At 36.3% G+C, this 26,686-nt stretch overlaps 2 protein-coding genes across 2 annotated transcripts; one reads left to right on the plus strand and one right to left on the minus strand.

Moving 5' to 3' along the window:
* Positions 1 to 6,661: 6,661 nt before the first annotated feature.
* On the plus strand, positions 6,662 to 12,046 carry LOC113295223. Its single transcript, XM_026543571.1, has 4 exons — positions 6,662 to 6,820; positions 6,971 to 7,774; positions 8,231 to 10,578; positions 10,669 to 12,046. The coding sequence occupies exons 1-4, from the start codon at positions 6,662 to 6,664 to the stop codon at positions 12,044 to 12,046; spliced, it is 4,689 nt and encodes a 1,562-aa protein (XP_026399356.1).
* A 4,949-nt stretch (positions 12,047 to 16,995) lies between these two features.
* LOC113298421 (ATP-dependent Clp protease proteolytic subunit 3, chloroplastic-like) lies at positions 16,996 to 20,625 on the minus strand. The gene is made up of 5 exons (XM_026547160.1): positions 20,207 to 20,625; positions 19,847 to 19,961; positions 18,318 to 18,493; positions 17,692 to 17,787; positions 16,996 to 17,544 (listed from the first exon to the last, which is right to left on the minus strand). The coding sequence occupies exons 1-5, from the start codon at positions 20,519 to 20,521 to the stop codon at positions 17,290 to 17,292; spliced, it is 957 nt and encodes a 318-aa protein (XP_026402945.1). The 5' UTR covers positions 20,522 to 20,625; the 3' UTR covers positions 16,996 to 17,289.
* Positions 20,626 to 26,686: the final 6,061 nt, after the last annotated feature.

A 26,686-nucleotide genomic window follows, 5' to 3' on the forward strand; every position in this document is an offset into this window, starting at 1 on the left:
TAGCATTCTTATTTGATGATATGGACCACTTGTGGTCTGAGTTAGCCTTTGGTTTAATCTACAAAGTTGTAGATGTTCATTAGACTTGGTTATTGGATTATAGAATCGGCCCAATTGAATTAGTAACTCTTATATATGCTAAAGATAGATGATAAAAGATATAAAACCATAAGTGGACTTAGAATCATTAGATGGACTTGTATGTTTCTTGTGTGAGCCATTTTGGCTAGATTCTTAGAGGGTTTGTGTGATTAACAATTAGTTATTAACAACGATCGATTCAAAGGATGAACCAGGGGATCGTGGATCTCGAGGTAGGCGTGGCTTGTCATCAAAAGAGGTGGGAATACATTTGACTCTTTTGTAGCCATTATTGTTTCTTTTTACAAAAGTTTATGTTTAACAAATCATGCATTGTTTGTTTATGCATTCCATGCTTTATTTAAATTGCTTGTGATAATTCTGTTGTTTTGTTAATCTTTCCATTGTTTGGAAAGGACTTGTATTGTTTGTTTGTCATATGAATTGTTATGGGAAATGATAATTTCCACGTCTAAGAGAAGTATTTATATGAAGGTATTAGGGTTTTCTTAGCCCTAGATTACTTTGATCGGTCGGTTTTAGATGAGGTTGGTCGGTAGCTATCTCCAACCGAGTAACACCGTAGATAGGTCGGGTTTAGACAAAACTTACCGTACAGGGCCGTTGTGTACTTCGGGTTCGGTGGGCGTCGGTCATTTTTTGTTCGGGTCGGGCGGTTCTGGCGGTTTTGTCGGGTCCGTGTGCACCCCTACTAAAAATATCAGATATCGAAGTGAGATTATTTATAATGGTGACTAAGTTCAGATGACTAAATTGTTTAAAATGACGTGAACTATTTATATATTTTACGAAGTAAATTTATAAGACTTACACCAATTACGATAAAATTTTAGAGACTAATTAATTTAATAAATTAATACTTAGTTAATCCAGCACTGGGGAATAGTGAGGTTGGTAATTCTTATGTGTTCGGGTGATACTTGTTACGTAGATAGGCATTGTCAGGCGTCGCGAACCTAGACAGGACAACTGCATTCTTGTATCACTAGGCATAAAAGGAAAACTTGCTTCTATTAGTGAACTGATAGATCTCAAAATTTTACTTAGAAACTTTGTTATAGAGTATTTTCTCTCGTAAATAGAACCAGTAATTTATTGAAATGGAAATAGTCAATTGAACTTAGAGCCACAAATTTTTAATTGTAGAAAGCCATATAGGTTTATGCTTAGTTTTATGTTGTTTGCGCTTAGACAAGAGATGGGATTATTCTATAAGGTGGGGAGTTTTTGAAGACTTCAAGAATGGATTGATTTTCGAGGACGAAAATGAATAAGGTGGGGAGAATGTAAGGACCCTTAAGCTCGTCAACGCTATTAGACTGGTCAAGAGACGTCTTAGCCGATAATGACTCGATTAGTTTAACACGAACGTTAGTTCATAGAAATTAACCTAACAACGATTTAGTTACGAAACTAGCACCGTTAGATAGCTCTCGAGAAGTTATGCGAAATGGACTACTCGAACGTGTCATTCGAATACCAACGAAGAAGTAATCATCAGATTAGTGAGAAGGGAAAAATAGTCTTTTTGACATTAGACCGACTAGGGCTTCCCTTATCATTCAGCGGGTATTCCATAAACTTCCTTTGGCCTTATCAACCCAAATCGGGAGGATAAACTCTCATTTCTTCTCTTTTTTTCTTTTCTCTTCTTCTTCTTTCTCTTTTTGCTTCTGTTCTTCTTGTTCTTCTTCTCTTCGTCGATCTTAAAACAGAGGATTGGATATTGAATCTCGTTCAAGTAAGATTAGGAGGTTGATAATCTGATGGTGTTGAAGTTGGTTTAACTTCAGATGAAGAAGAAACGACGGATCGAAGAGAAACAGAAGTTAGGGTTTCTGAGTAAGGAATTGATCAAAGAATTATATGGATTTGAGCATGAAGTCGATCAATTGATGAGGGGTTTTGTGTGTTTGAAACAAGTGAGAAGAGTTAGCTGTTGATTTAGGAATTCAGTGAAGATCTGAGAAGATTGGGGTTTTACTGGAAGTCGAATTAGAGTTCCAATTAGTGATGTATAAGAAGAACTGAGGACTGGGTTTAGTTGATTGAGGAACATGGTGAGGTTAATTAGATGTTTGGAGCAGTTCTGAGGAAGAATTAAGAAATTAGGGTTCATGTTCTTCCCCAAATTAAGAATTAAGGTTCTGTATTTGAGGATTTTTGAATAAGAGGGGAATTAAAGGATGGGTTTGATAGATTTGAAGGTCTGGTTGATGTATTGAGTTTACATTAGAGAAGAGAAGAGTAGGGAATTGAATTAGGGTTTAGTTGAGAACTGTTGTTGATGATGGTGGTATTGCTTCAAAGGGAGTTCAAACTCAGGGGAGATGGGAATTATGGTCTCGGCATCAGTGGGTGGTAGAACAACAATTCAGGGAAGACTATTGTTGGGTAAGTCTCTTTGTTTCTTAATATCACCTTGAAGTTAAATTATTTACTTGGTATGTGATTGAATAGATTCAGTTGGTAAAGTGAGTTATACAAGTGTGGATTAAGCATAAGTAGTGATTATGGTGTATGGTGTGTTAGAATGGTTACAGGTGGTGACTGAGAAGAGAATGTGTTTAACAGTTGGGGTTGAATTGTTGATGTAGATGGGATTGAGCTCATAGTAATACATATGTAGCTGTTGGTGATGTTATGAAGCTGGATTGGTATAAGTTGAGATGATGTTCTTTAATTGTTGAACATGATTGAGATGCAGGTTTAGCTGAATTGGTAATGGTGGTGTTGATGTCGGAAATGGTTGGAATGTAGATGAATGTTTGGAGTCTTGCCAGTGGGTTGAGGCTATGATATTACAGTTCATGAAAATAGTGTTCATGAGAGTTCTTTTCAAGCTAAGGCTATAAATGAAGAAGTTCAATGAGATGTTATGTGATTGAGTTAGATGAGTATGCTGAGTTGAATATCTCTTATAGGAGCTTAAAGCTGCAACTGCAGGTAGACTTAATCTTTGATTGTAATTGGAATTTGTAGTTAAATTATGTAGTTCAGTTAAATTGAATATATTAGTATTGTAATGGGAGTTTTAGATGTTTTTATATTTAATTGAAATGGTAATGAAGTAGAAGTTGAAATAAAGTTTAGGTGTGTGTTGCACAATGAATGTGCAGTAGTGTTCTCTGGCATGTGCAAGAGTTCTGGCCTTGTGCCATTCAGCCTAGTCATGATCTGACTCTAGCTGACTTAGTCAATCTGACTGAGTCAATCCTGTGCCGACTCAGTGATCCCGATCTGTTACCTGAGTTGACTCAGTGGACCTTGACCGATTTGATTGCGCTGGACTTGACCTCGAATGGACGTGGACTGTTAGTTGAACCCTTTGACCGTCGTTGACCTTTAGATTGACCCAGTTGGGTCAGGCCTTGTGTTATGGGGATGGCTTAGTGAACTTGGGCTTAGAAATAAGATTCTTATTTGATTATATGGACCACTTGTAGGGGTGTGTAACGGACAAACGGTTGCGGATTAGGGGTCACCCGTAACCAAACCGTCAAAGTTGCGGATTTGCAAAATTGAACCGTGACCGGTCCAATCACCCGCGGATTTAACCTTTGCGGATCCGCGGATTGTATGGGCCGGTTGCGGATTAACCGCGGATTTGACCTAGTTTTGATTGTACTTGTTGGGCCTAAATTCAGTTAGTGTCTTAACTTAGTTTTGATTGTATTCAGTTAGTTAACTTAGTTTTGATTCTATTTGTTGGGCCTAAATTCAGTTAGTGTTTTAAGGACTTTACTTCTTTCTCTTTGGGCCTAAATTCATTTAGTTAACTAAGTGATCAAAGAACTTCACTTCTTTCTCTTTGGGCCTAGGTTCATACTCAGGTAAGAAAACTTTGCTTCTTTCTACGGTTGCGGTAATCTGCGGTTTTCAAATGACAACCGCAACCGCATCCGCACCGCATGCGGATTTGAGAATCCCACCCGTGTCCGGCCCATACGTCTTGCGGTTTGGGTGAAATCCGCAATTTTGCGGACGGATACGGGTTAAATCCGCGGTTCCGGTTTTTATGCTCACCCCTAACCACTTGTGGTCTGAGTTAGCCTTTGGTTTAATCTACAAAGTTGTAGATGTTCATTAGACTTAGTTATTGGATTATAGAATCAGCTCAATTGAATTAGTAACTCTTAGATATGCTAAAGATAGATAATAAAAGATATAGAACCATAAGTGGACTTAGAATCATTAGATGGACTTGTATGTTTCTTGTGTGAGCCATTTTGGCTAGATTCTTAGACTGTTTGTGTGATTAACAGTTAGTTATTAACAACGATCGATTCAAAGGATGAACCAGTGGATCGTGGATATCAAGCTAGGCGTGGCTTGTCATCAAAAGAGGTGGGAATACATTTGACTCTTTTGTAACCATTATTGTTTCTTTTTACAAAAGTTTATGTTTAACAAATCATGCATTGTTTGTTTATGCATTCCATGCTTTATATAAATTGCATTGTGATAATTCTGTTGTTTTGTTAATCTTTCCATTGTTTGTAAAGGACTTGTATTGTTTGTTTGTCATATGAATTGTTATGGAAAATGAGAATTTCCACGTGTGGTATATAGGATACGCTCCTTCACATTTATACCTACATGAATTTGAGCTTTTATGCACTATATAGGTCATTAGTTTGCGAGTTAGGAATTGGTGATATCAATAGCTATATAGGTGTGATTTGCGAGTTCGGAATTACAACCATATTATACATTGTTTGAAGAAGGAGTTTGTCCATATACATGGTTGTTTATTTGAGTGACTTGGTCACTTTTTTAATGCTTGGGAAAGCATTATTGTTTTCCAAATCTTGCCTATGATTACTTAGAAGTTAAATGTTAATTATTCCCACTTTCAGTTTCAGAGACAGATCAGAGTTGCGCAGCGAAAGCTTCGAGGCGTTTGTTAGATTACTTCTGCTATGTTTATTATGTTGTATATATTATTTGATAACTATGACTATTGTATATGTATCACTTGAGAGAAGTTTTGTATATATATATATATTCCTGAGCGGGGCTAGTTTTGGGTTAAGTTCTGTAGCAGATTTCTTATTGAATGCTTAAGTTTATGTTATGGATTCTTGGTGCCTCTGTATTTAGTTAATCTCTTGGTCAGTCATATGTTATCTTTGGGGGCGCTATAGATAGGAATGGTTCTTTCACATTACATAGAAAGCAAAACAAGTACAAGCCTTTATATAAGTAGGCTGAGTTAGTTATAGAGACAGGCTGGCAGAGCTAGCTGTCGCAGTTAACAGAAACACAAGAACGGTACGGACATAAACAGAACTGTTCACTAGTAACGGAAGAACTAACAACACACGCTAAAATAAATCTGAGCAGACACTAAGAGAGATATACTCTTGTACTAGGATGGATGTTCTAATGTGATTCAAAAACTGTGATTTTGGCATTGGTCTAATGGAACATCTAAGGCCAAATTTGTTTCACATTATATTAAATTCATATTTTGACGGAGAACGAAAACCGTGTTCTCAATTAAGATAGTGATTAAAGAAATAACCCTAAAAACTTAGAATACAAATCAAAGTGTGATAGAAATCTCAAAGTAAATAGATATTAGTGGTATATTTTTATTTGGACTTCCATTAGATACAGTAGAAGATGAATGGATGGTTTTAAAGACTAATATGAAATATTGTAAACCAAGGAAGATGAGATCTTTTAGATGCACAAAAGACAATGTGGGACTAAAAACAAGAACACCTGTAGAAACCTAGGTTAAAGAGTTTTCAAACTTTTCTTCTTTCTTTGATCAATTGATGATTTCTTCTAGTTATCTATGATTATAATATGTTTTTAATACTTTACTTATCTCTATTTTTTTAATATCTTTCTCTTAGATTTGCTTGTCGAAGAAATCTAAGTTTCAATCCGTAGTTTGAAAATCTCTGTTGGTTTTTGTCTTTGTTAATTATCAAAACTCTGTTGATTTTCCTCGCTAATGAATTACTAATTCGTTTTGGTAGGACTCTCTGTTGATATCTGTGTAATCTCCAGTCGTGGAAACCAATTTTTTTGGTGAAACCTACAACAATCAAAGTCGATTTTTAGCATATATGCTTGCTTTCGAATAGGTCGTATAATAGCCCCTATATCACTGTGTTCTAGAAGGTCGTTTTGGGATTCATATCATCGTCAACTCCAATTTTTCTACAGGAAATATTTTCATAGTTTGATCATGATAAAACTTCATCATCTCTATCTCTCTCAATGGGTTTTAAAAGTCAAAAACCTAGTCAAATGCCACCTATCCAGTAACCGAAACAAGGAAACTTTCCCTCTCTGTGAAATTCAAAAAAAATTCAAACATAATATCCCGGAAATTGAGTATTACAGTTATTCCTCCAAATATTTAAGGAAACAAAAAAATCTTGTTTATCTTCATCCCTTTTATAAACCAATAAAATATCCTCCTTTGCTTCATAACCCTAAAGTTATAAAACCTTGGTTTTCCTTGATTCCTGGTCAACAAAACCGTACGATCTACTGTGGTGTAATCAGAAACAAAGTGATGGAGAACTTACAATAAAGTATGCAATCTGCAAACCTTGGTATCAACAACCCGAGAATTCTCAGAAGAACCATAACTTCAGCTCAAGTTGTGAAAGATGTAGCAGATGAATGGAGTTTTATCTTGCTGGGTAAACTCATCTGTAAAGACCCACTAAACCATGAGAAAGTTAAGGATGAGGTGAATCTTAAATGGAGATGTTACAGGCGGTTTCAGATTATTTCTAAGGGGGTTAATCTTTTCGTGTTCAGATTTGAAAGGAAGCAAGCTTATGATGATATCCTTATCAATGCGCCATAGTCTATGTTGGGCTATCTTCTGTGTCTGCAGGAGTATAAATTTGACATTCCTCTTGCAGATTATAAATTCTTAAGCCAAGTCTGGTGTGTGCAACTTCGAAATCTAAAACAAGTTATTTTGAATGAAAAACTGGTAAATGATATTTGTTTGGATATTGGGAAGAAAGTCTCCCCAATCGGAAGGAAGAGGATTCCTAGAGGACATGTCTCTAATATTGTGTTTATTGAAGTTAACTTGAGGGAACCATTAAGGAGAGGTGGATGGTCTTATACACCAAATGGTGACAAAGTTTGGGTGATATACCATTTTGAAAGGCAGCCATACAAATTATGCAAAAAGTGCTGGGTGGTGGAACACGTTGAAGAGAATTGTGAATGGTTGTCTCAAGAACATAAGGTGAAAGCTATGCTTGAATCTGAGTTTGCTGAATACAGTCTGACTGAGGAAGGCAAGAAATTTTTGGCAGCCTATATCCTTGCATCGGATGTGAATAGTAATATGGATACTATGGAAGGCGCTTCATCATCTATGACCAACTCAGAAACTGAAACTATCGATGAAGGAGAAGCAAGGAAAAGAAAAAGAACCAGAGAAGATGTTAGTTCTTTGAAGGATGCAAATCCCAACCCAAATCACCTCACTCATAACAACCCAATTCTTCAGAGTGATGACTTGATGATGGAAGGAACCGGAGCTGATGATATCAAATCTGCCATAGATCTTCATATGAATTATCAACACATCGATGGGGCTATGAAAGCAATTGAGAATTCGACTACTCAAATTGGAGGTTTCGTTGCACAGAATCAACAAGGATGTCCAACCAATTACCAGGTTAATCCCTTAATCCCAAATTTTAATTTCAATTTTAGGGTTTTTTCTTTAAATCTTTTCATTTTCAGAGAATTGTTTCTGCTAATTTTCCCAGGTCTTTATATAGGTGTTTTCTGTTACTTTATTTATAATCTAGTTCTGATTTGTGATAGGAAACTGCTTAGTCTAAATTTGAATATGAGGTTTATCTCTTGGAATGTGCAAGGTTATGGCAACAAAGACACTAGAAAACACTTAAACAATTTAGTTCACACCAATGATCCTGATGTGATTTTTTTATCTGAAACCAAAACTAGTTTCAATAAAATGTCTAGATTCATCAAGCCTCTGAAATATCATAATTTTTTCATAGTTAATCCTTTAGGTCTATCTGGTGGTCTCTGTGTTCTTTGGAAAGATGGACTAAACTTGGAAATCATCAGTTCTCAATTCAATGTTATAAATTGTGTGTTTCAGTTTGATGGCAGGTCTAAGGTTGCCTTCTCTTGTATGTATGGTGCTCTTTGCAATGGTAACAGGGATGCCCAATGGGATTTTATTAGACAGTTTAGACACTCTACATCCTACCCTTGGATTCTACTAGGAGATATGAACTTCATATTAAGTAATGAAGAAAAATCTGGAGGTCACCCCCATTCTCAAAGTGTCCTGGATACTGCTAGAGACTTTGTTAACAGTCTAGGACTTCAAGACTTTAGCTACTCTGGTAACATGTTTACTTTGACAAATAGAATACATGGTGCTGAACATATTCAAGAAAGGCTTGATAGATTTCTAGGAGATGATTATTGGTTTAGATTATTTCTTGATTCTCATGTCTACCATCTAGCCCCTATTGCCAGAAATCATAGCCCCATTATTCTTGCTAGTTCTAGAAGTTCTAATGCTATTAAGAGACCTAATAAATTTAATAAATGCTGGCTTAGAGATCACTCCTGCAAAGATGTTGTTTCTAATAATTGGAAATCCCAAAGTAATGGCTCTGATGCTTTTAAGCATAAGATATCTCTTAAGCAAGTCAGGTATGCTTTAAGAGACTGGAACTATAATATTTTTGGAAATGTTCAATCTAATCTTAATGACATTAGAGGGCAAATTGAATCCCTGCATTCTCAGGGTATTGTTGATACTAGTAATAATTTGTTGTCTGACTTGCTGAAACAACTTAATTATTGGCAAAACATTGAGGAAGATTTTTGGAAACAAAGGGCTAAAGATGACCTGATCAAATTTGATGATAGAAACACTAGGTACTTTCATACTAAAGCCAATTTTAGGAGAAAGAAGACTCATATAGAATCCCTTCAGGATTCTACTGGGATTTGGTTAACGGATAGATATGAGATTGCTATTAACCTTAGAAATCACTTCTCTTCCATCGGTAAAACTAGTAATCCTAGTACTGACCCAAATCTTTTTGATTGTGTTGATACTTGTGTTACTAATGCTGATAATATTTGGCTTATGAGTTTACCTTCTAGTGAAGAAATCAAGCAGGTTGTCTTTAGCATGAAACCTTGGACTTCTCCAGGGCCTGATGGGTTTCCCCCAGGGTTCTATCAAAGTATGTGGGATATTGTAGGTGAAGACACAGTTAAGATGGTTCACTTGTTTTTTCAAGGTAAGTATATCTTAAAAGAAAACAATCATAACTTTATTTCACTTATTCCAAAAGTGGACTGTCCTAAAATTGCTAGTGATTTTAGACCTATTAGTCTTTGTAACACTTCATATAAGATTATATATAAAATCCTTAGTAATAGGCTAAAACCTCTTATAGGCAAGATCATTTCCCTATATCAGGCTGCCTTTGTGCAAGGCAGACTCATGACTGATAACATAGTTATAGCTCATGAGCTTATAAACACCATGAAAAAACATAAATATAAGAATGGGCTCATGGCTCTAAAACTAGATATGTCCAAAGCTTTTGATAGGATTGAATGGCCTTTCTTACATGATTGTTTAAAAGCTCTAGGGTTTTGTGAAGATTGGTGTCACTTAATAAACCAATGTGTCTCAACAGTGTCCTTCTCTGTGATGCTAAATGGTGTTCCTGGTGATCAATTCTGGCCTACTAGAGGCCTGATACAGGGAGATCCCCTGTATCCTTATCTCTTCATTTTTTGTATGGATGTTTTGTCCAAAAATTTGATGTATGCTGAAGCTAAGAACCTTATAAAAGGTATTAAAGTTACTCAAAATGCTCCTACTGTCTCACATCTCTTTTTCGCAGATGACTGCTTAATCTTTACTAAAGCAAATCCTAAGGAGGTAAGAGTCTTGAACTCTATTTTAGAAAAATTTAGTAAGGCCTCTGGCCAAGCTATAAACTTTGATAAATCTGCCATGGCTTTTAGTAAGAAAACTGAGAATCAAACTAAGCATGCTATTACTCAAATTCTGAACATTAAGAACATGGCCTTACAAGACAAGTACTTAGGAGTTCCTCTCTTGCTCCAGCATAAAAAAAGTGAATCCTTTTCTGGCATGATGTCTAAGTTTGGAGGTAGACTTTCTTTATGGAAATCTAGTCATTTTAATCAACCAGGTAGAACTATTCTTTCTCAAACTGTCCTAGGATCTTTAGCTACTCATCAGATGGCAGTTTTTCCCATGCCTAAGAAGATAACAGACAAAATTGATAGTATTCAAAAAAACTTTTTTTGGCATAAGGATAACAATGGTAGGAAATGGTATCCTAAATCTTGGAGCATAGTTACTAGTCCCAAAGATAAAGGTGGTCTTAACATTAGGAGATCTGCTGAATTTAATATGGCTTTGTTAGGTAAATTAGCTTGGAGGTAAATTACTAAACAAGATGCTCTGTGGGTTCAAATTATGGCCCACAAATATTTTCCTGATTTTAACCCTTTATCTGACTCTCTTAGCAGCCAGGGTTCTTGGATATGGAGGGGTATCTGTCAAGGTTTAGAGTTTGTTAAACAGAATTATTGTTGGGAAATAGCGGATGGTAAAAATATTAATGTGTGGAAAGATGTCTGGATTCCCTCTTTAGGTAAAAAAGTTCCATCAACTATGTATTCGAGTAATATTTCTAGAGTCTCTCAACTTATTGATGATAACACTAGAAACTGGAATCACAATATGCTTAAAGCCCTTTTCCCCATTGATATTGTTGATCAGATTCTTCAGATAAGAATCCCCTTGATTGGTAAAGATCAAGTTAGATGGCTAGGAACTAGAACTGGTTGTTACACTGTGAAGTCTGCCTATCATATTCTCTTGCAGGACTCCTTAAACCAACAGAATCTTAATATTCCAAACTTCCCCTGGAGCAAGTTATGGAAGGTTCAACTTCCTCCTAAAATTCTTCATCTTATATGGAGAATTCTTCACAATTGTGTTGCCACCAGAGATAAACTTCACAAGGTTGTAAGTAACATTGCCTCTACTTGCCCTTTATGTAAACAGTATGATGAATCTTGTCAACATATGTTTATTGATTGTCCTGTCACTAACAGATTGTGGTTTGCTCTTGATCATACCTTAATAGGTAACAATTCTAATCATAATCTTTATGACTGGTTTTCTTCATTGTTCAATGCCAATAATTTTTGGACTCAAGCTATGCAGGTTAAAATTAGATACATCGGTTGTGTTCTTTGGTGGATATGGAAGTATAGATGTGTTGCTGCCTTTGACAACAAACAGCTCAACCCTTCTGAATTCATAGCCACGGTTAAGGAATACATTAATGATTGTGAAGCTGCTATTAGATCTATACCTGTGAATAGTTCTGTTTCCAGAAATATTTACTGGAAATTCCCTGCTAAAGATTATTTGAAACTAAACTTTGATGCTTCATTTATCACAGATAAACAACCTATGGGATATGGACTTATATTGCGTTCTGATACATGTTCATTCAATGGAGCAAAAGGCGGGAAAACATTTGCAGTAGATGAGGAGCAAGCGGAAGTTGTAACTTCTCTTGAGGCACTGAAGTGGGCAAAAGCAAAAAACATCCAGTTTTTGGAAATTGAAGGCGACTGCAGCAATGTAGTGAATGCCATTAATGGTGATTTAGGTTCAATAAAATGGACAACAAATAGTGTTGTTCATGAATGCATTTCTATTATGAAAAACTTTGAATTTTGGTTTTGTCAACATGCCAAGAGAGAAGCTAATGAAGTATCAGATACCCTAGCAAAAAAATCTAGGTCTCTAGGTGACGGTAGCTGTTATGAAAACCCTCCAATTTTTCTGCTTGGGAAGCTGGAAAAGGATAACTTGAATGTAACAGTTTAAATTTAATATATGTTTATTTCCTATCAAAAACAAAAAGAAAAAAAAGATGCACAGAAGACGACGATTCATATTCCTAAACTTTAATCGTTAATTATGTGCATAGCCAAACACAAACCAAAAACAAATTAAGTGGCACATCATTAATATTATTAGCCATCAGATTTGTGTAATCTCGTGGTTGGAAATTTTTGTTAAAATATTTTGTCAATTGCTTTTGTTACACGATTCCGACTCGTTTCTAAATACAGTAACTTCTATGAGAATGTAATGCATTATATGGGTAACATGTTACCAAAAAAAAATAGTTTTAAATTTTTATCATTTGGGTTTTAAAAAGAAAATGGTATCAAAATTCTGAAATTAAAATTGGTAGACGGTGAAGTTTGGTGTCACTGAAGGTATTAAATTTTGTGAGAACTTAAAATATTGCGAGAGTAACATGTCACCAAAAAATTATCTTCAAATTCATTACCTAGAGAAAAATGATGCTTGCTATTACCTGGATGTGGATGCACTTGATTTGAGCTTAATGAATTTTATTCTTCCCATTATTGATTGAGGGTGAAGATTTTGAACTTTTGATATCGGGGAAGTCTTTGGCCGAGCAGAGTTTCATCCTTGACAAGGTGCGGCCATTCCTTTATAGCTCGACCCTCGTGCATCACAATGATTTCTACGTCTCCTAATGTTGAGGTTAATTTTTCCGAGTGATTACTGAGTTTCAAGCTTTCTTTTTAACTCATACTTTTTTATTCCAGCCTTTTAGTACTGTAGAAACTACCATATGGTCCTAGAAATAATATAATAGAGTTAGTTTGGTCCTGTTGATCTAGTCAACTGTCTGTTTGGTTCTTTTTTAAAATATATATTTTTGTTTGGTCCTAGAAATTATTGTTTGGTCATAGGGTATGAACTACCCACTCGGGATGACGTCATGGATGATGTAATTGTATTTTGGTAGTGGCAGAAATACCCTTTTTGGACCATATACATACTCAATTATTAAGAGAGAAGTGAATCATTTTAAGATTTGTTTTCTCTCTCCTCTCTTTTCAGATCCACTTTCTTTTCTCTTTTTTTCCCTTCTTTTTGTTTATGAAGATGATGAAGACGATTACGATGATGTTGATGATGAAGACGATGAAGAAAATAATTCTTCTTCTTCCATTTTTTCTAGATTTTGAACGATGATGATGATGATGAACGATGAATATTTTTTGTGTTTTTCTTCTCTGCCACTGTTGTTGTTGTTGTTGAAGATTATAACGATTTAAAGAATGAACTCTATTTTTTGGTCTTTTTATTTGGTGTTCATTCGAAAAAATGAACTCCGATTTTTGTTGTATGTTCATGTTAAAGGATGAACTCTATTTTAGATCTGGATTTATTAAGTGTTCATTCGAAAGAATGAACTCTGCTGGGTTTTTTTTTGTGTTCATTTTAAAGAATGAACTATGTTCTAGGTTTGAATTATTTTGTTTTTGATAGGTGTTCATTTTGATGAATGAACTCTTTTTTTTTCATAATAATGAACTTTGATTGGGTGTTCATTTGAAAGAATGAACTTTGTGTTTCGTTCATAATAATAATTTTTTTTGTTGTGTGTTCATTTTTAAGAATGAACTCGAATCTACAAAAAGCATTACCAAACACCTGATAGTTCATCAAACAAAAATGAACTCCTACAAGAAAGTAAGTAAGAAGTTTAGAGTTCATCAGAGAGCATGAACTCAAATAATTATGGAAATAGAAAAGTTATGGAAGTTAATACTAAAATAATACATAAGGGTATTTTTGTCGATTTTATATTTTCAAATAATTATGGATCAAACAGTAAACGCCTTTTCCCGCTGGACCAAACAGTCTTGGGACCATCTAAAAAAGGACAAAACGATAATTTCCCTTTTAATATTTTCAAGAGTATTGACTACATCATTCTTAGATGATTTGTGATTCATCTCAATGTTATCTAGATTATCTAGTTTTGTTTGAAGTATCTTTTCTACATCATGATTCACGACCATCAAAGGTTCGCTCTTTGAAACCCTGAATTTATATAAGATAGTTACTTGCACCAACAGAATCAAGTTGTTTTTGCAATTCAGTATTTGCATAACGAAGTCTATCATATTGAGCTTCCTTATAGAAGAAGGACGTTCTAGTCTTCGAAAGTTTCAGATGACATTCATTGAGAAGTTTATTAGCAACCAGACCTTCATGGTGCATTTCTTCATCAGAGTCGGAATCTGTGTTTTCATAAAAAAAAATAGCAGTGTAGGTACATATCCGTCTTACACTCCTGATTATCATCTTCAGATATGTAAATCAAGAGTAAGGATTTACAAACAATATCCTTTTCTGGAATAGTTCTTCCTAACGAATGTGAGGAATTAACTATCTGAGAGATTTTTTTGTGAAGTTCATCAGAGGTATCATCATCAAACATACAAAGGTTTTACCAGTCAGAAGATAGGTTTTGAAACCTTGCTTCTTCCCTGCTGTATTTCTTTCGAACAAAGTCTCCAAGATATTGCAAGCTTCTTTCGAAGTTTCATATCCAATCGCATCATGTTGGAAACCTTGGTTTATAGCGTCAACGGAAGCGTTAATCCCATCATAATTTTGGTTTGTGTTCTCAATATCAACGTTGTCAAAGTCTTCAAATTCTTTAAACTTTTCTACACCGGCAACAACAAGAGTTGGAAGTGTATAAACTGTGCTAACATAGATTCAAGCTTCGAAACCCTCAGCTTGTAAAAAAGAATGTATAACAATTCCCACCATAAGTAATTAGTGTTATTAGAGCATAGTCGGTCGAACTCACAAGTTTTGCTATCTCAATCTTGTTGTCAATGTTAGATGTACAAAATTACATCTTGATTTATACTCTACTAAGTTAAGTCTCGGACTAAGATTGAGTATGGTAGTTGAGTATCAGACATCACTGACTCGAACGTTAAAGACTGAAGAACAAACGAATATATTTGCGATAACTTCATCAACAAAGAGGTATACGAAGACTGACCTATCTTATTTACTCACGACATTATCATTATATCTTATGATACTATGTCGTATGATTTTAATAGATTTTATATTGGAAAGAGGAAATTTTGAGTTCAAGTTTGTCTTGGTTAAACTCACGAAATACGATTCAAGCAATATTCATAGATCTTTAGTAATTTTAGTTAGAAAAATTTATCGGCGCATCATACACTGCATTCCTGTAGGAGGTGTTGTAATTATAGGCACGACCGGAATGCGCTCCCGTGTGTGTACGGTCTGATTAAAGCGTACTATTGGGCTTTAGAGAGGAGGTTGTGAGGGATGAAAAAATAATAAAATAATGTCATGAAGTAGTAAACTCAACAACCCCTTAATCTGCTATTTTTTATAATAACTAAAATATCCTTAATTAATTTGTGTTAATAAATTAGCTAAACTGATTAATAATTTAATTTCCTAGATATACACAACAAATAATTTGATTAATAAACTGATTAATTAATTTTTTATAATAGCTAGATACACACACCTAGGAATTAAACTCAACAACCCCTTAATCTACTGATTAATACCCGCCGTATTTGTTGTGTGTATCTAGGAATTGATGAAAAATGGACATTGGTCGGGTGAACATCAATTCCCAATCGTAAGTTATTACACCTAGATATTCATCAATACCCCCGCCGTATTTGTTGTTTACGGCTAGGAGTTCACTCTTTTTTTTTTCTTGGAGTTCATTCTTTTCATCATTTTGTGGTGAATCGTGGCCGATAAGAGAAGGAAAAGAATAATAAATGATTTTTCTTTTTATTGTTTATGTAGATATTAGACTTAGTTTAGCTGTAAAGGAAGGGTATTTTTGACTTGTTACATATTATGTCCCGGTATACACATTTAGGACATTTTATTCTTTCGCAACCCTCACTTATCACATGGACATTGGTCGGGTGAACAAATCTAATCACCTGGAGTACCTAGCTATTGTAAGGGCTTACTTTATAACCATTGGATATGATATCTTAGTTATATACAAACCTCGAGACAAAAATTTGAAAATAAAAACATTTTTATTTTATTTTTCTTATCTGTTAGATCAGTTCATGTGGACTCAACAAATCAAAGATTTGTTTATTTTGATCCCATTATAGACTCCACAAACATGAAAAACGGATGAACAAACCAAAAAATTCGCGCATTTAACTGAGAGCAGTCAGTAGATCAACCGGGCGTTTAAAGGAGAGCCGCGCGGGCCTACAAAATCCAGTGCGTACCAAGAACATCTGCGGGCGTTTCTACCAAAACCGTCAGCGTTTCTCCCAAAAACGCTCATTTCAAATTCTGTTTCCCAAATATTATTTTACTACTCTTAATCTCACTTTATCATATTTTATCTCACCTAAAACCAATATTTTAAACTTTAACTCTACAGTACCAAAGATTTTATATTAAAAAGAAATCATAATGGGACCCTAGAAAACCAGATTTGTTGATTTTGCTGATTTACCATAGTGCAAAAACGTATTTGTTCATCCACGTGGCTCAACAAAAAATCTTTTGATTGCCATAGGAATTGCCCTTAGTTTTTATATCAAATTATCAATGCATTTATTCTATTTGCTAATTAATCCCTCCCTCTAAATAACTAAACTAAATTCCTTGGAATCGTCTGCGAGAATGTACTCAAAATCAAGACGACTGTATTGATTAAGTTGATGGAGAAGGGAAAATGAAGATTGGTGTACACGGGTATATTATGTACCAAAAATGAAGAGTACTGTGTTTAGTTGTTTAAGTTGTTTTAGCAAATCAAGGATAAAAAACAATCAAAGCAATCATGGATTTCTTATCTAGGAGCACTCAAGGATCTTAGTTTGTGAAGCCAAGCTTGGTCACGTTATAGTTGAAGATTCAACAACATGAAGCGCAGCTTATTATTTGGTATGGATTTCTTATTTAGGTCTAGAAGAAAAGTACGGACCAACTAACTCGCCTATGCATTCGTTTACAAGTTAATATTCAGAAATTGTTTGTCTTGTCATTACAGTTTTCATGCGAAATTCAATCATAGAAGTGTGATCCAACTGTTCCAACATAAGACAATGTAGTTTTCTCCCAGTTTTTTCCCACCGTAGATGCCAGCCATTTCTTAGGTTCTTAAACACTGGGGATATATATTGCTTTCTTTGTCCAAGTCATATTGGTGAGTCTGCTCCTGCTATTTCTACTCTTCTTCTCTTCTACTGCTCTACTATCACACCATCTTGCCCATTCTTCTTCAACAAAATCTTTTCCTCCGACGGCAAATTCTTTTTGGCCTTCTTACTCCCTTCTATTTTCCATTGATCCCAAACACGAGTTTTTGGAGGAGGCCTTGCCTCCGCAATGGGAGCAACCAACCCTGGCTTGCCATCATCAATAACTCCATCCACCAGTCCATATTGCATTGCCTCCCATGGATTCAAAAAATTATCACGGTCTGTGTCCACTTCGATCTGCAAGGAAGGGGTACACATTTAATAACACAAACACAAAAGGAAATTCGCACTAGAAACTTTTCGCATGGTTGTATCTTTTTTCTAAGTTAGCTGAAGAGCAAAGAAGAGCAAATAAATAGAAATTATCACGAGACATGATTAGACCTGTTCCTCAGGCTTCCCCGTTATCCTTGATAAAATCTTGTTCAGCTTTATTTTGTGATACATCATTTCTCTTATCCGAATTCCCATTTCTGTTGCCTGAAATAAACGAAAAGAAATTTAAAGAATTAACCACCTCCCTTGTCCACCTTGAGGAGCCCGCTGAATATCCGTTTTATAACCTTCCAACTGTAAACATACTACTAGCCCAAACAAGTTGATATAAGTATTAAGGTTCTGAGACGGATGGTACAGCAATGTACGGGCCATTACTATAAAGTAAGGGGAGAACACACAACAACATAATGTTGGGAACCCTAGAAAAATCCTAATAGCAGATGTTATCAACCAAAACCAGAACCGTGAACGACCGTTATCATTGCAACAATTGTTATTAGTGCGAAGTAAAGCTACAGATGGAGGAAATATGCCTCCTCCACAGTGCCCAAATGGGTAAGATGGCTAGTTATGCTTCCTCCTCTTTCTGCCTTATCTACAATGCTTCTACCAAGGACCATAAAATTTTCTACCCGAGGCATCACATATTTGACATCTCTTAAGAGGAAAAGAGAAAAAAAAATGTTCGGGAAAAAATAATACAAAATCGAAAACTGAAAACAAGAACTCACTTTTCCCCCTGAAGTTCCAAGGGGTTGATGAATCATCACTCTTGCATTTGGCATGCAAAATCTCTTCCCTTTTGTACCAGAAGCAAGTAGAAACGCACCCATAGATGCTGCAAGACCGAAGCATATGGTTGACACATCTGCTTTACACAACTTCATTGCATCATATATCCCCATACCTGCATGCAGTTAGCAAATTAGCAGTCAAAAAAACACCACCAACAGCAGAATCAAGTTCTAAATAGTATATAGTGTTCCATAAAGATGCAGTTCCTAAGATGCAACAGAGGGGATTAATCTTGAGCAAAAATAACCAATAAGCCAATGGATGAGTGCCACATCCTTTTGGGCAGACCATATGACAAATCCCAAGATGACAGCATGACGTTGGAGACATTGAAATGCCTAAAAAATGAACAAAACATCACTTTTAATGTCTTTGTCTGATGGTGATGGAGATGCGAAAAACTAACAATTAAAAAACTGAGGTAACTATCTTATCTGTACATCACATGATCAAAAGAATGCGGATAATCGTGCATCTCTCCTGGTATCAGTGCAAGAGAATGCAGTTCTTAATTATCGTAGAAGTAGAACCACTAATGCGACACTATTCTCAGATGTATAACTCAGTGAACTACCCTCAAAATTACGAGGGTAGTTCACTGATCTATAGAATAAATTAAGGTTGTGAGCTTTTTGAAAAAAGGACAGGGTGATGTTCAGTTCGCAGAGGTTTAAAGTAGTATTAGTAGTGATGCCCAAAAATATGCAAATGATTTACTATTATGTATTAGTCTTACTACTAAAAAGTACTATTGAGCCGGATCTGGTTGTTAAAGCCATTCACTAGTATGGATAGTGACCGGAAATTTTTCTGTGCAATAAGGCCATCCATGAGAGTCAACTGTTATAGATCGGCTTCGCGATTTCATAATTTCCTTTTCCATTATCCAACAAATCCACTCTCAATCAATAACTATGATAAAACATTAACAGCTTGAAGCACATTAAATTGTATTCCAGTGCTGAATAAGAAGAATTTTGGAAAAATGCAAACTGGCCATAATTTGGAGGTGTCGGTAACACCATCAAGGACCTCTCCAACATAATCTAGTTAACAGCTTCACGAAATCAACAGGTGAGGCACAACTTTGGGGGTTGATGTCATGTGTAAACCACAAATACGCCAGATTGATCAAGTATGGGGGAAATTCATAGATTCGTTTCATGAAGTCTATGGTTTTCAGTCTGATAGGTCACACAAGTGAGAAGGAACAACTGGGCAATTAGGCGATACCAGATGGTGAAAGAAAACGACAAGGTGACACGGATGGAAGTAGATGTACTTACAAAGAAAATTTTCAGTGAAGCTGTCAAGCTAAAGTTTAATGGGACTATGTGAGTTAAATGGATGGAGTAATGTGTAAGGATGTTGATGTGCGACTAAATATTAAGAGAAACCAGGCCAACTAAACAAACCAATCGACATGCATCACTTTTTATGCCCAGCAGGTAACAATGAAACATACCGGCAGTTACAGAGCCACCAGGCGAATTTATGAACAATTTGATGTCTTTTTTCTGGTCCTCTGCATCTAGAAACAAAAGCTGACTGATAATCAAATCTGCTGTCATGTCATCCACCTGTATATTTATACAATATTCAAAATTAAAATCTGGAAAAGGGAAGGGGAAAAAAATTAACCACAAGGGCATCGAACAAATCACCCTAAAATACCAGCAGTGTTCATATATCCCAATTAAATTCATACTCTGATAGAGGCTAAAAAAAATTAAAAAAAACTCCAAATTTATATCATCTTGTACGAGCAAGTAACCCCCAAATTTAACCTAAATGCCTTAAATTATTAGATAGAAAGGGAGAGAACCTGAGAGCCGAGAAAAATAATTCTCTGTCGAAGGAGCATATTAGTTGGGTCCAACTCTTCGAACTTGGGCGGCATCGAAGGAACCGCAAAATCCGAGAGCTCCCAGTCATTTGACAGAGTACTTGTTTTTCTAGTTCCTCTTTCAAAGGAGGAGCTTTTGACTGCTTTAATAGATATTGGTTTTCTCCGATGGAGAGTTGCTGCTTCTTGATTGAGCTTCTGAAACTGTCTAAATCCTCCGCCACTGACAGAGCAGTACGAAGGTCTGGAAGATGAAGATGATACGGATGTGCCGATTATTAGAGCTCCCTCCATCCTTTCTCGGCTTCTCCTCTCTTTTCTGATATCTCTCTACCCTGTACTTCTTTTCTAATATCTACTTTGTTTCAAAAGGATTTCTTTTTTGATCCAGAGAAAAGTTGCTACATGGGGTTCTGATTCTGCTATATACAGGACCAAATTAGTCGTTAACTATTGACCAAAGTCAAAGAAAGATACTTGTAGTGATTAATTAATCGGCTTAAACAAATGGTTTTCAGTTTGGTTTACCGGTTGAACAAAACCAAACCAGGTGCAACTGATTTTCCGGTAAGTCTACGTGATATAAACAGCTTGGAGGATCATATACTAAAAGATATCTCAAGTGAGATGATAATGCCGAGTAAATATAAGGTGCTCAAAATAACGATTGCAATAATGATAAATAAGATAATAAAGTAAGTGCAACTAAGTAATCATGAGACACAAGAGATTATGTGGTTCGACTTTGGTCTAAGTCCACGGGATAATGAGTAGTGATTGTACTAAGTTTATGGAAGAGATTACAAGGTATTCAATGTTCTCAAAGGTATTGAATAGAACTAATGTCTAGTGCTTGTATTCTAAATCTTTGCTTTCAATGAGTATAAGTTATCTCTAGATCTATCTCAGTAATTTCCTGAATCTTCCTTGGAGGTGAAGCTCAGTATTTATATTGTCTTCCCCGTCAGAGATATCTTCGATGTTTCCAAGTTCATCGAGATCTGATTTTCCTCCATACATCTTGTACCTTCCTTGGCCGTTTTTCTTCCCCGGTCAGACTATGCCACGTAAGCCCAATTCACGTGCCTAAAGACCGCGTGCCTAGGTAGATACACGTTGTATTTAATGCTGAGTTGATTCATCTGTCTCCGACTTGCCGACAGCAACCACGTCCCTAGGCTAGGACCTAGTTCTTCATCACCACCGTCGATTGTATCCTCCTCATCATAGGATAAAGTAAATTGAGAAGGGATCTCCTACTTCGCTGGTATCCACACACTGCTGGGACTACTTGGTTATCTTGCATACGCTCGCCCAGATGACGACACGTGTACGGCAAATAAATGGTATTCACAGTTTGCCCATTTTATTTCGTATTCTACCGAGGGTAGGATGGGTAGAAAATACTCTCATTAAACCTCCATTTCTGCACGCATGATTTGTGGTCCCCACCCGTGCTCCTTACCAAAATTTTGGATTTCCCAGTCGCCTATAAAATGAAGCTTTTAAGGAAGAATAATCAAAACTCTTTTAGAGTGATAAAGGGAAGAGAGAAATACTTTTCATTAACCAGATAGAGAAACCAATTACATAGGTATAGCATTCTATCTATACAGGAAAAAGGGAAAACCCTAAAATTCTAATGGACCGCACATCCATGGGTCATAGATTCGGTCAATGGAATGCCATCAGGCACTCTCATGTATATCTCTGAATCTAGATCCCCATAGAGATATGCTGTAACCACATCCAGAAGCTGCATTTCAAGTCCTTCTGAAACTACCAAGCTAACTAAGTAGCGGAACGTTATGACGTCCATTACGGGAGAGTATGTTTCCTCATAATCAATTCCAGGGCGTTGTGAGAAACCTTGTGCCACAAGGCGAGCCTTATACCTCAAGACTTCATTCTTCTTATTACGCTTTCTGACAAATACCCATTTATGTCCTACAGGATTTACACCTAGTGGGGTTAGCACTACCGCACCAAATACCCGTCTCTTTGCCAGTGAATTTAATTATTCATGGATTGCAACTTCCCATTTAGACCAGTCTGCTCTTCTTTGACATTATGCAATAGAGCGTGGTTCGATGTCATCGTGCTTAATGATCTCTTGAGCAACATTGTATGCTCTGTGTGGAGGATCTTTCCATCGACACGTATGCACTCTCATAATCCATAAAGATTTCTTTGTTCTCTAGAATCATTTCAAACATCAGAGCGTCCTCCAGTTCTGATTCATGGACATAACTATAATCAGAGACAATTTCATGAGAGGGATTATATGTATTGATGATAAATGGATCGGTTTGTGTCTTACTCATTATTTTCTTCCTTGGGTGAGTATTTATCGAACCGGGTGGTCTTCCCCTTTTCCTTTCGGGGCCACGACCTCAGCTACACTTCCACCAAGTGTAGGTTTGACTCTTCTATATAGGATGTCGTTTCCTGTATTAGGGATTTCTAACCTTGCAGGCACGTTTGCAGCTGGTATGTGTGATCTCGTCACTTTAGCGATATCACTGAATGCATCAGGCATTGAATTTGCCACATTTTGTAGATCAATAATTCTTTTCACTTCACATTCACATTATGGGGTGCGGGGATCAAGATGAGACAAAGTGAGAAGACACCACGATAATTCTTGTCGTTCCCTTAGGATCCCCCTAACTACGGGAAGGTTGTCTCATCAAAGTGATAGTCCGCAAATCTAGCAGTAAAGAGATCGCCTGTCAAAGGTTCCAAATAGCGGATAATTGTTGGGGATTCATATCCAACATAAATACTTAATCGTCCCATCTTAGTACGCTGTGGGGGAGTAATAGGCACGTATACAGTACAACCAGAAATGCGTAAATGTGAAATATCAGGCTCATATCCAGTTACCAACTGGTACCCAGAAAATAGTTGGCTAATAGTGAGTGTAAAGCGAACAAGTAATGATGCATGCAATATGGCGTACCCTCGTGCAGTAATAGGAAGGTTGGAACGTATAACCAATGCCCTAGCTATCATATGTAACCTTTTGACGGTAGCTTCTGCGAGACCATTTTGAGTGTGTACGTCGGGTACGGGTACTCTACGTCAATTTCGATAGACATACAAAAATCATCAAATCCTTTAGATATAAATTCTCCAGCGTTATCAAGTCTGATAGACTTGATTTGATAATCGGGGTGGTGAGCCTTCAAACGTATAACTTGTCCTAAGAGCTTTGCAAAGGAAGCGTTTCTTGTAGACAATAATGCAACGTGTGACCAACGGGTCGAAACATCTACCAGAATCATGAAATACCTGAATGGTCCGCACTCTGGATGTATAGGTCCACAGATATCACCTTGTATTCTTTGTAAAAATGGAATGTTTTGTTTTGTATCTTTAGCATAGGATGGTCTCGCTCCTGTCTTTGCTAAAGTACAAACTTTGCAAAATGAATGGTGTGCTTTTTACAAAGTCCATGAAGTAGAATGAGAGAGGTTGCACATCAGTTGCTTTAGATGGCAGTGGTTGGCAGACGTTGTTACTTTGCATTGTAACTGTCTTTTGCCCCATTTTACTTTTCACTCGAAAGAAAGGATGTCTGTGTGAGTTCTTTAAAACACAGATCATCATATCACGACCTGGGTTCCCCAATAGGTCGTTCCAAAGCTTGTATAAGTCATTGTTTAACAGTTCATCGTTGGTAACAACATGTGATTCGATAATCCGAATAGTAGTAGTATACAAACCACTAGAGTGACTCATTAACTTCTCTAAAATGCGTTTTCTTCCACATGTGTTAGAGATAATATTTATATATTCAATTCCATTTTCACAGTGAGTTTCCGAATGATAACCATTTGCACGGATATCTTTGAAGCTCAACAAGGTACGGTTAGATCTTGGTGCATATAAAGCTTCTGTGACTTTTATCATTGTGTCATTTCGCAATAAGAATTTAGCATTAACTCACCCAATGATCACTTGTGATGATCTAATCATCGTAGTCACAGAGAATTTATAAGGAATTAAGTCAACAAATAATTGCCTATTTCTTAAAATAGTGTGTGTGTGGTGCCACTATCAACTAGACACTCAATCTCTTCTGGAGACGACATTCCTTTTACATAAACCAACCGATGATTTGAAATGACATTTCTTTTCTTAAATAGTATTCACTGATTAGATGATCAGAGGGAACCAAAAAAAAATCTTTTCGGAAGGGTTAGAGCTCTTGTTGATGACGTTTTGGAGTGATAAAGGGAAGAGAGAAACACTTTTCATTAACCAGAGAGAAAAACCAATTACATAGGTATAGCATTCCATTTATACAGGAAAAGGGGAAAAACTTAATATTCTAATGGACCGCACATCCATGGGTCATAGGCCCTATAACAAACTCCCTTTTCTTTTCTAGTCGCTTTCTCTCTTTGTCTCTTTCAGCAGAATTTTCTTCAACTGTTCTCTTCATCAACTGTCCATCTTCTCCAACTGTTCATTTTTGTCATTGATTCTTTGAAAGATTGATTGGAAGATTACTTGATCACAACTCGTTCTCATGGTAAGTAAATATTGTTTCTTCTTTATACTTGATTTAGTTTGTCAAGTCTTTATACAATTTCTGTGAATATTAGAATCGTTGCTCCATTTATCTTGATGAACTCTATCATAATGATTTTGAGTTTTTTTTTTATCATGATTATCACCATGATTGCATGCCATGATGATTATTCTAAAAATGGGTTTTTTGATTTTGTGGTTGCTTAATTGATCTTGTGATGAATCTCTGATTTCGTGATCAAAAGTCTTTTTTTATCTTGTGATCATTTATCTCTGCTGATAATCAAAAAATCATTTTCTACTGGTGTTAGTGATAATGAGGCTGCTGAAGAAACCCACCTTGCTCATCCGGATTTTACACCTTTCCCACCTTTTGAGATACCTGAGGAAGCTGAGATGGTTTCTCAAGAGGAAGTTGTTGTCGAAGATCTTCCTCCACCTCTTTCGCATTATGATTTGCAAAGGTTGCAGCTGGAGTCCAAATATAACTACCGAAGTTGGTCCCTTGATCAAATCTCCAAGTCTTTCCGTTCGTAGAAGTTTGAGATCTCTTTTGCTAATTCTCAAGATGTTATCACTGAGTCCATGATCCGATATTTTCCTTATGATGGGAACACCTTGTTGATAAGTGTTGGACAATTAGTCACAGGTATGCTTCTTCCTTTGTTTAGCAGGAAAGACCCCTTTTACTACGAAGTCCTGTCTGGAAGGGATGATCATGTGAACAAGATTCAGGTTCGGGGGATCATGCAGTATACTGGGAACTTCTGGCGTATGCTCCATGAATGCTGGATCCGTAGTAGGATGTTGATGGGTAAAAACGATATGCTGTTTTTTGAGGAAAAGTGGAGAGTTGTGTAGTAGGCAAATCCTCAATTAAACAAAGTTTCCTAAACTTTTAATAGATGCACTTCACAAGAGTGCTTTGATTTTGAGAAATCAATCTGTATGAGTCTGGCCTAAACGAAGACAATGGTCGTTCCAGAGTCAATTCGATCACAAAGAAGAATGGGGGTCGATATGTAGGAGGGAAGCTGAGAATTGTGTGAGATTAATGATGATTAATGGATTATGGAGTTCTCCGTGTTGGAGAGTTCTGCAAGTTTGACAATGAGAGACCGTCATAATTTGAAGTACGGTGAGTTCTGATCAGATTGATCAAGTTATGTTCAGTTTAGTTGAGGTAAGTTGAGTTAAGTTATCAAGTCATAGGTTGATGAACCTATTTATTGCAGAAGTAGTTAATACATCGATCTCTAGTGAGTGTGATAGTTGTAGAGGAGTTGATGAATAGGGAAGTGGGAAATCGTGGTTGAACCAGTTACACGTTGCATGCGACACTTAGTTGATTATCCATCCACTACTTTGCTTACTTTTTCAACTGCCGACACAACTTACTCACATTTTTATCATGGATGTGACATCACACGTGTTGTAGGCTGCCAGACCAAAATCCCGGTGAATATCCCCCCATGTGATATGATTGATGTCTCACGAATGTGAAGTCTGCAAGGCAGACATGTATTTAGTTGGTCAATTATTGACTTGGCTAGACCGTGAGTCTTAACCTTGATAAGTTAAGCATACTTGTTGAATATGATATGCTCTGTGACTCATGATGAATCGAGCATAAGGTGTTTGTTGGGACAACAATAATGCTTCGACGTCAAGTCTGATGAATTGTGACATATCATTGTGCCAGTTGAGGCATCAATGATACTCGAATATTTTGGATTGATGAACGAGGGTCTGATGAGATTACTGGATTATGACCTATTCTGATATGTCAATTATTTGACAGGAAATAAAATATTGACGAGTTATTATAGAATATTCATTCTTGATCCACCATGTCATGAGTTGTCGAATGACAAAGTAGGAATTAGAGTATCGTTAGATATTGGATGATCAATTTTCGTC

This window comes from Papaver somniferum, chromosome 7 (genome assembly GCF_003573695.1).
Source record: "Papaver somniferum cultivar HN1 chromosome 7, ASM357369v1, whole genome shotgun sequence".
Lineage (NCBI taxonomy): Eukaryota > Viridiplantae > Streptophyta > Magnoliopsida > Ranunculales > Papaveraceae > Papaver > Papaver somniferum.